Here is an 11,484-nt window from a genome sequence, read left to right as displayed (position 1 = left end):
CTCCTGCCTTCTTAATCCTCCCTTCATTGTCATGCACCCTCTCATGACATACAAATACTAAGAGAAAAATTACAAAACATTACAAAATCTATATTCATAGAAATTCTTCATGTCCATAAATGAACCCCGGGCAGCACCTTGATATTAGTTGTTTAGTTGTATACACAATCCCCACTTAACAATCAAGTGCAACAATACCGCCCCAAATAATAATAATAATAATAATAATAATAATAATAATAATAATGAAAACTGAACAATGGTAAAGAACATTTGAATAGATCAAGAGACTTGTAAAAGTTGATTTTATTTTTCTTTTGTTTCATGTAATCTTACAAAACAACAGCATTCACATTGTTTAATAATTATTTTATAAAATAGAGGTTTATGTTCCATAAATAGGACTGATTCAAATACTCAAACTAAATGTTCTATTTTAAGTTGCAATCAATACAGAAAAATGTCACTTCATAATAGTCGGTTCATAAAGGTTACAGAAATATTTGAATAATGTGGTCTTTACACTGTGGCACAGTAAATAATACATTTAAGTAACGAAATTAATTTCTCACAGTGTAAGGATAATTAGGCTTACAGCTGTGTAAATAGTTTGTGAACCCATTGGAATTGTCTGGATTTCTGTATGAATGGCTGTTATCAAGGTAACAAAAATGTTATCTAAATCATAAAAATAAATGGAAACACTCAAGCAAGACTTCCAAAAAGAAATATATTAAATGAAACAACTTTGTATTGAATCGAGCTACATAAAGCATTTGGTTCAGATTATTGCCAATAAAAAAAAGATTTCATGTTTTTATTCATGATTTTGACTATGTAACCATTTACAGTATTTAATGATTCATAAACATCTGTAAAATGTTCAGTGGTGTTTGTTGCATAATGTTGTCTTTACAATTATGTATGACTTAAATCACACTGTAGAAGCCATTCATTAAGAAATCTAATTAACAACAAATTTACAAACTTTTATTCCACAACTGGGTACACTAAAAAAATCTACAAAATACTCATGATACTACAACATCTGGTGACCTTAAATGTGAATGATAGTTTAATAGCATCTTCACCTAATTTATTTAAGTAATTGAGATCAACTGTTTGAATGATACTTTCTCATACTTTATTTATAATATTTTAATATTTCATAATGTTTTAGAATAAAGGCATAGTACCACATTCTAGTCTCACATTTGGAGCCAGACATTTCAGGATCTGTGCAAAATAAAATCTGTTATGCATTTTAAAGTGATAAAAAGTTGATATTCCAAAGAGCCATAAAGAGTTTTGCAGAAATGTGAAAGAAATCATGAAAAGTCATACCTTCCTTCAAATCAATCACAGCTATACTGCACTGAGAATAAAATTCAGTTCTTTATTTATGTACACCTGATATGAATACGTTAAAAGGGGAATACATACATCACACAATTTCCTTTGCTTACTTGATACTGCTATCAGCCAATGGTAATGCACATGTACCATGGATAATAAAATCACTGTCCTCTAAATTCTCTCTTAAGTATAGCCATATATCAGATCCTATACTACAAAATGCATGTACAATTTCTGATACAGCATTTGAAAGATTAAAAACAAACAGTGCTGGGAAATAAAGAAGACAATTTACAGGTAAAAATCAGTATTTAGCAAAATACATTAATTCTCAGTTTAATCTAATATATAGTCTACTTTGCAAGAGGGTGTGAAAATTACATTAAATTTAAATGACACATACACAATGAGCTTTCACCGCATCAACACCAAGTCACATGAATTGGAGTTATTTTGATTGTTACATTATCGGCAATAAAAATACTGAACACAAGATGGTTTTTTTTTTTTGACACTGTCCTTTATATTTACCTCACAGAGGTATGCGGTCTCTTGAGCTATCTGAAAAGGCAGCAAGACTCTTAGCACCTACGTCTCATAATGCTAACACTGGTCATCTGTATTGTTTGTCACATCTACACAAACTAAGGAAATCTTAGACACTGAACCTAAGCTAATGCAGTCTACAAAAACAGCCACTTAATGTTGGTCACTGACTAGGATAAATAAGACTAGTATGAAATGGGGTCGTTTTTCTCTCTGTATAAGAAACCCAATCGTTGGGTTTTTGCCTTTATTCTGAGGAATCCCATTTGGTAAAACTTGTGGCTGCAATGAACCCTCAAAACTGGAAAATAAAGAATCAGAATGCTACTTTCAGTGAGCATCATGGCAGACTTCAGCACCTCCTCACATACAGCATGCTAAAAGCCTAACTGCTGCTGCAGAGCTTTTAGCTCATGCCTGCGAAATGAATAACGGCTAAAGGCAATGCAAGAGCCAATGTTATTAAGTATTTTAAAATTTTGCCACATGAAATGCACACATACTTGCATGCATGCACACATGTATGCAAGCATACAAAACGGTACACACACACACACACACACACACACACACACACACGTACAATGAAAGGAGGGTCACTGCATAAAGTGTACATTGTGAGAATGTCACACCTACAGTGCATTCTGTAGGTTATTGGACAGTGATAATTTTTTTGTGTATGTAGATATGTGCTTTCCTGTTAATATTGTACATTAGGCAAATTACAACACAATAATCTTTTTTTTTCAGCCTCTTTACAAGTCACTTCACTCACTGACCCAGACAGCAAGTACAGAAATAAACGAAAAGCCCGGATACATAGTGTGTTAATTTTATATTGCAAATGCTGTTAACAAAGGCCATTCTGAACAGAAAATCTAATATCCACACTTTAGGCAGATATTTAATTAGATGTATTTATGCATCTCTATAAATATGTTTCTATTTGTATTGAAATGAAAAAAGTAAATGTGTTATACAGAATGCAAATCACTACCACACTGAAGTTAATGAAAGATTTGTTTTCAATTATATTTGTTTTTGTTTAGTGAATTATACCAAACTTAGTAGGTTTCACCATATCTTACTATTATGTGGTTAGCAATTATGCCTTACGATGAATCATTAAATATATAAAAATATGTAAGTGAATTTGCACAATAAACAGTTTATCAAGCAACTGAATCAGTCTTATCCTTTGCACTTTTAGGATAGATGCTGTATTTAAATATCTAACATTTTTTGTAGACAGATCTTTGGCAATTATTATGTTAATCAGTCATCTTATTATCATTGAATGTGTACAAAACATCTGGTGGCACAAGTGATGTAGAGCACAAACAAATTGAATTTAGTTATGGCACTATGATAAGACAGAGCACATGGTTCAGAACCTTTATTACCTTGTTTGTTTTGTGCATTCAATTGGTGAACCAGGAAGGAGGCCACCTTCTCTGTAGCCTTCTTGGGAATGCAGATCTAGAGCTTTGCACACTGTGACTAACTGCAGATATTACCAATAAGACAGTCTACAATTTCAAATTAAATAAAAGATTCAAAGCATCTGAGTAATGTAGCCCAATAGAATCATATGCTCCTGTGTAGCGCCCAAGACCCTCAGTGCTTTACAAACCCAAATAACAACAGTGAAAGCACAAATTTTCTAAATTAATTTGATGTGCTATAAATGGTACTCCAGGACAAAAATCTACACCCCTCTTGTCAGTTTGAAGTGCTTTTATTGCCGTACTTCAAAGAAGCCTCTTATTCTCTTAAATCATTTCTTCCAAAGGATTGCTTGTCTCTTTTCTTCTCGGTATGAGTGGGATTGGGGTGGGGGTGGCAAGGCTATGGGTTTACTGGGTACTCCTTGATTTCCAGTGAACAGATGGTGAACATGTGTTTGTTTTTCATACATAAACATCAGACTCGGTCCTAGCTAGCTCTGGCCTCATTGTTCTCTTTCTCTCTCAGAGAAAGGACACAGAGCGTCCTCCCTCCCTCAATGGCATGGTGGGATACATAGGTTTGAGGACATGGTCATTACCTGGGTTGCTGCTTGCACCACCGTTCTGCTTGGCTGTGTGGTTGCGGGTGTCTCTGCGGTTGAGGGTGAATGCTGTTATCATTTCGGTGCCATAGTCCATGCTCTCGGGCACAGTGCTAGGCATATGCCTCAGGTGACCGTCACCCAGGCATGTCATGGAAACACGGGCGTCATTGCAGCGCTGCTGCAGCTCATGTTGTCCTTTCCCGGTAGACGGCGCTCGTTGAAGGTGTGCATGTTGATCACGGCGTCCGTCTTCGCTGTGGGTGGTGCATGGTGCCGTTTGTGTTTCACTCTTCTCTCGCACGTGAACGACAGTTTGATCTCTTCCACCACCGCACTGCAGAAAGACCTCTTGAGGGAAAAAAAGAGGCATGTTGGGGAGGGGGAGTGTAGCAAAAAGAGGAAGTAAGTACACTCATGTTAAATTGGTGTGAACACCAAAACCATCTATGTTACTATTAACTGAATGTCATGAACTAAAGTGACCTGGACATGACAACGAAGTAAATGATTTTTCAGACATTTTTACGCTCTGTCCTGTTACCTTCAGGACCCCGTCTAGTGCAACCCTTGGTCAAATAACTGGCTATGCACAACTATTCCTTGTTCCATTTTGACATGTGCTGTGACTAATAGGGGATTAATTTTCCATGCTCCAATTAGTAATCATCTGCTAAAATTAAAATAAATGTAGCAAATGCAAGGCAGAATTTTATACCAGCAATCATAAAATATTTCTTCTAATATATTCTCTTTTATGAGCCATCGGCTATGTATTGAGTGTTTGTGAGAAAAGATATTACTCTTAACTCATGGAGCTGGCTACAGTTTATTAAACTTATCATAAAAAATAAATTATCTTGTAAAATAATATATGGCTTCATACATGACTGGCCAAAAAGTTTTTTGCAATGTGGAACCATTAAAAAAAAGACCAAATGCGACATCAAAAAAGTGAGCCTGTGATTTGACACTTCAAAACAATCAAAATATTTTGATGGCACATGTTTAAGCCAAAGCTAAAGCTAAAAACTAAAGCACAAGTAAAGTGCAACACAGTATCGTAGACATATACTGTACAGTACATTATTCAAATGACTATTAACAAGGTAAAGACTTGATTGAATTGTCTGTGTTTCTGTAATATACATAGCAATAAAGTCTAAAAACACCTGATGACACATTTACAATAAGGTAAATGCAGTTATTTTTTGGCACATAGAATAAATTAGAAGACATCAGGAACATGAAATCATATCAGCACCATACTGGATTCAGAAGAAGGTTGTTTAAAATCATCATAAATTAAATTATCTAAAATATCAATACTAGAGTGGATACAAGTAAATATTGTAGAAATAAAAGATATTGGCTTTGTCCCAGAATTTTCATGTCATTGCAAATCCAGAATGAAAGCCTGTACTGCCACAACAAAACTACCATGAAATGGAATTGCAGTTTCACTCAACTATGCTTAAAAAAAGTTGAAAGCTTTGTGTAATTTTTATTATATACCATATACCATCAATCCCTACTGTAAACTTCCTCTTTGCAGAGGTCAAAAACATTAAAACCATGGAAAAGTCAAATAAACAAAACAAAAATAATTGCATTAAAACCATGGAAAAACAAATTAAACAAACAAAAAAATAATCACTCACCTGTTCACGTTCTGCTGTTTTCCGAAGTTTGTAGATAAATTCCCCTATAGCCACAAAAATGGAAAGCACCAGGCCTGAAGCCAGAACAATGAAGATGCCACCCAGGTTCTGGATGCCCATCGGGCCTGTTTCATAGCGCTCATCTTCCTGACAACTACTTCCACTCCACCACTTCTCCTTCAGCATGTGTAGGCGTCCATCTTCCAGCAAGCTCAAGATGGCTATGGTCACTTTGTCCCTGTACGGTGAGCCTAGGTGACAAGGGTGACACTCCTATAACCTGGGGCATATCTAATGATTCAGCTGCTTAAATAAGAAGTCATTCTGAATTGAAGTATTTTGCTCTGTTATGGCTGAAATTGTTATTTAAATATTGATATGGGCCAGATCAATACAATTCTAATTTGAATGAACAGGTTACACCAGCAAAATTAGACCAGCATTACCTTTGGGGGTGCCAATGCCATAACCCTTGCTGTCAATAATGCCTCCAAATTGGGTTAGGTTGCAGTTCTTGCGAGTCACATATTCAATGGTTGTAGACTCCATAAGCAGGGCATAGTCAGATTTCAGAACCCTTTGGATGCCATCTTCAATAGACTTGACAAGTGATGTGCTCTGTTTGCTGCTCATGAAGGCCCACATCTTTTCAAATGTTGAGACTCTGGATTTCTAAAAGAAAAGAAAACAGGAAATCATTTGGCATCGTCTGGGTCTCATTTGAGGATATGAGCATATCATTGTCCCATTATTTCATCTTACCCTTCATTATACTATACACCCTATTAGCCAAACTAATGCCTACACAGTGGAATGCATACATACATACAAATGTGACCACAGAATAACAAAAAAAGTTAAAAGTTGTGTCCCAAATAACGCACTATACACTATGCATGTATGCACTACTTACTCAACTGTGTAGTGTATAAATTTTATAAGGTTATTATTTCATTCAACATAGGAGTCTGATAGCCCCTCCCCCACGTAATTAAAGCTGCGACAGTTGAAAGTGCGCAACATTCCACACTTCCTTTGTTTGAAGTGCATCATCTGGGTATTTAAAGTGTTCTTTTTCTATTTGAAATTTTCAGTGTGAAGACACTACTCAAACTATTTACACTACAAAATGGCATAGAATAGTACATAGGTACACGAATTGGGATGCACCTAAAGTAACAAAAATTAAATGGAGGAAATAGCATCACTAATGTTCAGGGTAACTTTAAATCTAATCTGTGACTAGACAAGAATCTAGATCAGAATTGTACAAGAATGCCACTGACAAACTAAGAGAAATGCTATCATAAAAGTGTGGCACAGCTCAGGAAATATCCATGTTCACCACAGTAATAAATGCAAACACCATGTAGTTAGCTAGAAATCTACACATGCACACACACATACACATGGGAACCTACAGTCACACTGATGAATCAAGCAAGCACTTTTTTCTCCTGGGCTTTGGCTCCATTACTGTGAGATTTTCGAACTCAGAACTACGCAGTGCTGCTGCTGACATTGTTTTGTTAACCTTGAGCACCTGTTATTCTTTCCCTCCCTCAAATGCTATTTTCCCTGGTGTCTCACAGAGTAATTGAAAGTGGCTGGGAATTGGCTTGAGCCTTGGACTCCTTAGGAATGAATAAGCAAGAGAATGACACAAGTGACACTGATTGAAGCAGCTTCTTTCTCCTCTGGATTAATGCATTCATAATCTATTCTCACAATTGCTTTGCTTGACTCACAGCATACAATAACATGATGACATTAAGACGTGAAAAAAGTCTACTCAAATCTAGGAAAAAAGGGATCTTGTGATGGATTAATAGAGTCCTACATGAGTAAATGGCATTTCATGCTATTCTACAAGGAGGTCATGTTAGCTGCCATAGCTAATCACAGTTAATTATTGGCTCAATTCTTCAAGTATCTAAAGTGACAAGAGATTTAGACAAGAGAGAGTGTGAGCACTCTTTGATTAGACTTGATAAAATGCAAAATTAACATTTCATGTTTTTTCTTCAGTATAGCCCTTAACAACATTTCATGGCTGAAATTTTTAACTTCATTTTGTTAACTCACATGACACAGTCAAAGTTTTTGGATCTGTTTTTCCTAATTAGGAAAAATGGACAGCAGTGATTGTTTGAGAGCAAACACCTGTCTCTTTAGTCTTCTAATTTTACATACTGCAATCATGTACTCCACTCAAAATTTTTTAAAAACGATGATCAGAGAATAAATGTGCAGTGGGAACAAAATCCTTCACATACATATATGCATGAGCATTGGTCTGTCTTTTTGTTTAATTTTCTCTCTCTCGTCATACGTAAGAGAATCAAAAGACTTTACGTAAATCAGGACATTAGCAGTGTATGCCATTTGCTAACTGAAAAGGGAAGTGCCAGCTAGCTAGATATACTGTATAAACAACAAATGAATGCAAATCTTGCAAAACTTATATTTACAGTTTATTTACATATTTACAAATTACACCACCACTGCAGGCTCTAAGAGATTCCGACTCACTGATATTTTTAAGTTTGAAATGTCAGTCATGTTCATTCCCTTTTCAGTGATTGGCAGTTGGTTATGAGTTTCCCTTTGTAAGGACTACCAATCATCATAAAAAGAAGCTGTGCATCCAAACAAAGAGCACACTGTCCAATAAACATTGAGATGGGGTTTTTTCTGTTGTGCAACCAACCCAAACCAACCCACCCATAGTCCATTCAGTCCCAAGGATGCCCCTGTGTTTGGGCAGGACTCAAAACGTCATCTATCAAAATGACAAAAACCTGCTGCCCAATGAGCGTTAATCTTTCATCCCATTAAAACACCATGTACATGAATCTGTAATAACCATCAACAGATGTACAGGTTTCCCTTTATGTGTATTAGCACTGTGCCTGGGCTTCAAATGAGATATTCATGCAGACAGCACTGTCTACTAAAACAGTTTCAGATTTAAATGAACAAACAGCGTGATATTGCAGTGAGATATTTGATCATTTGTTTCACTAACATGTTAACTTCCACCAAGACTGATGAATAATATAAACACTTTGGTAAACATTTCATTGCTGCATTTTAATGGGCTATGTCACACACTTAGAGGAAAGTGCTATGTGCCCTATTCTGCATGCATCAGCTCACAGATGGCCATGATTGGCTAAGGTAACTGCAATTGACAAGGGAGAGAGAGTATGTTCTCCCAATGATAGGGTGATTGTTCTTGTGTTGCGACACTCAATAAAATATATTTCTCTTTTGTATGTATCAAAAACAGAAGTAAAATTCTAGCATTTAAATATTTCATTCCTATTCTACTGAAAACACAGGTTTACTTATGGAAAAAAAAACTATGTTACTGCCAAATTTTAAAGAATTATAAGTTCACAATGGGGCATACAACATCAGTTTGATTATCAGAAGCACCATGCAGTGATGGCAGTGGTGGCTTGGTGGTTACTGATCGGAAGGTCGGGGGTACAAGCCCCAGCATTGCCAAACTGCCACTGTTGGGCCCTTGAGCGAGGACTTTAACTCTCTCTGCTCCGGGGCGCTGTATCATGTCTGGCCCTGCAGACATACCCTGGGGTATGTGAAGAAACGAATTTCACTGTGCTGTAATGTATATTTGATTAATAAAGACTCATTATCATTATCATTATCCACATCACTTTCTATCTTGTCACCTAATGTACAAGTCACTAGTGGTGTTTAAACACGAACCTCATCACACCTCATCAAGCAGCTTCTTCACTCAACTGATCTACAGTTTGTTTATGCTAACACTGATGAAGAACTACTCACTGATTAATTCAGTCTGTGCTGTTAGTTAAATTTTTTGTTATTAATGTATTTGTTGAATAGGTCATTTAAACATTTTAAAACTTTGTCCAATGTCATCTGTACAGACTGTGAATGCGCCTCAGAGACAATTTCAAAAGTTTTTTTATCTTACAAACTGAATTAATTATGCTTATGTCCATTTCACTATGGCATGTAACTATTAAAAATAAACTTGATCAAATCATGAGAAAACCGTGTGGGTTACACATGTAACCCTGTTCCCTGAGAAGGGAACGAGACGTTGCGTTCAGCACTATGGGAGCGCCCTTGTGTGTGACCGGCATCTGAAGCTTGTGTAAAATCATGCCTATTTATAGGCCTGCCGTGATCAGGTGACGTGGCAATTAAGCGTGTCGCGTGATATATATATGGCACCTGTGAACCGGGTCATCAGCCTCTATTATCTGAAGCGAAGACGCAATTCACAGGCCTACCTCAGTATGACAAAGCTACGCAATGTCTCGTTCCCTTCTCAGGGGACAGGGTTACAACCCAGATGTTTCCTTTCAAAGGGAACTCCACGCTGCATTTAGCATAACACTATGGGAATAAGAATACCCAAGGAATGTCTGTGTGGCCTGCAGATGGGCCTCAGCCCATCACACCACGCATAAACCTCGAAGTTAGCGGATTTTGCCCCACAGAGGCTCCATCAACAGAGGCGTGGCTGGCCGAAATGGCGGCCATGTAAACCCCAATTGTAGAAGGAGCCCACCCCACTGAGAAACTTCCTTGTAAGAACTCCAGGACAGTAGCTATTGCGCAGTTCACTGGGTCTAGCTGGCGTTCCTCACATCACAATACAAAAAGCTGCCACTTGAACGCATACAATTTCCTCGTGGATGGTGCACTAGTGTTCAACATGGTCTCTACAACCTCAGTTGTGAGACCAGGATCCAGCTACTGCCCCTCAGGGGCCAGACCCACAGTTTCCATAGATCTGGCAGAGGGTGATATAGCAGCCCTCCGGCTTGAGACAGTAGATCCCTGCAGATGGGAATCTCCCAAGGCATACCATCTAGCAGGGATATTACCTCTGAGAACCATATTCAAGCTGGCCAATAAGGTGCTACTAGCAGAAAACTTAGACTGTCTTGGCAAACTCTCGCTAGAACTTGTGGGAGCAGAGCAATCGGGGGAAAAGCGTACAGATGCGACCTCGCCTACATGTATACCATGGCATCCAGCCCTAATTGTGCGGGAGGAGTGAGGGCGACTCACAGCGGGCAGTGTGTTGTCTCCTCTGAGGCGAACACATGCAGTCCTGCTTGGCCAAACCTCTGCCATATGGACTCCACCACTTGTGGATGGAGCCACCAATCCCTGGGCCTCAGCCCCTGCCTCAACAGGATGTATGCCCCCACATTCCAGTTGCCCAGAATGTACGTCACTGCCAAAACTTTGCGTCAGCATCTTGAACCTGTATGTCCGAAGAGTACAGTTCAGATGATGCAGATCTAAAATTGGCTGGATACTCCTCTATTATTTGTGGACCAGGAAAGAACGGCTGTAATAAATGCCCTCCCTCAGGGAGCAGGGTACATGTTCTATGGCCCCTTTGTCCAAGAGGGATCTTACTTCCTGCGCTAACGTCGGGCTCTGGTCTGTGTCCAGAAGCATTTCCAAGATGGCGCCAGTGTACCTGTCGGCATGCCGCCTCTGTTATCTTTCCCGTCTATTTCAGTTTGTTCTATCTGTTTTGTCTGTTCGTCTGGCATCTCTGCTGTTTTTACTGTGTATCGTGTCACACTGGTATCATGTATATTCAGTATTGACCTACAATCGTCAAGCTTTGCTTAACATCAGAAGCCATATGGGAGCTTATCTGCGATGTTGTCCAACTCTGTATTCTCGTTTTCAATCCTCGTCCAGCCGACCCGCGGTGGAGTACGCTCGCCGGCTACCTTGCTGCTTTCCTCCTCTAAGGAAGCGCCGCAGGAAGAGAGGGAATCGTGCTGGTGTTCGGGTGAGAATCAGACAGACAATCGCTTCCTCCAGGCAATCGATTGAGTT

The 11,484-nt window shown here is 38.3% G+C and overlaps 1 protein-coding gene across 1 annotated transcript in view; it reads right to left on the bottom strand.

Moving 5' to 3' along the window:
- Window positions 1–341: 341 nt before the first annotated feature.
- grik3 (glutamate ionotropic receptor kainate type subunit 3) overlaps window positions 342–11,484 on the bottom strand; it is a 144,734-nt gene continuing 133,591 nt past the window's right edge. The window contains exons 14-16 of the mRNA XM_047157198.2: window positions 6,060–6,285; window positions 5,614–5,864; window positions 342–4,301 (exon numbers count right to left, since the gene is read on the bottom strand). Coding sequence (XP_047013154.1) covers window positions 3,873–4,301; window positions 5,614–5,864; window positions 6,060–6,285 — 906 coding nt within the window. The 3' untranslated portion in view covers window positions 342–3,872. The remainder of the gene's footprint in view (window positions 4,302–5,613; window positions 5,865–6,059; window positions 6,286–11,484) is intronic.

The sequence above is a fragment of the Ictalurus punctatus genome, chromosome 1 (assembly GCF_001660625.3).
Source record: "Ictalurus punctatus breed USDA103 chromosome 1, Coco_2.0, whole genome shotgun sequence".
Lineage (NCBI taxonomy): Eukaryota > Metazoa > Chordata > Actinopteri > Siluriformes > Ictaluridae > Ictalurus > Ictalurus punctatus.
Note: the sequence above shows the minus strand (reverse complement) of the source record. Positions and strands in the feature narration are given on the sequence as shown.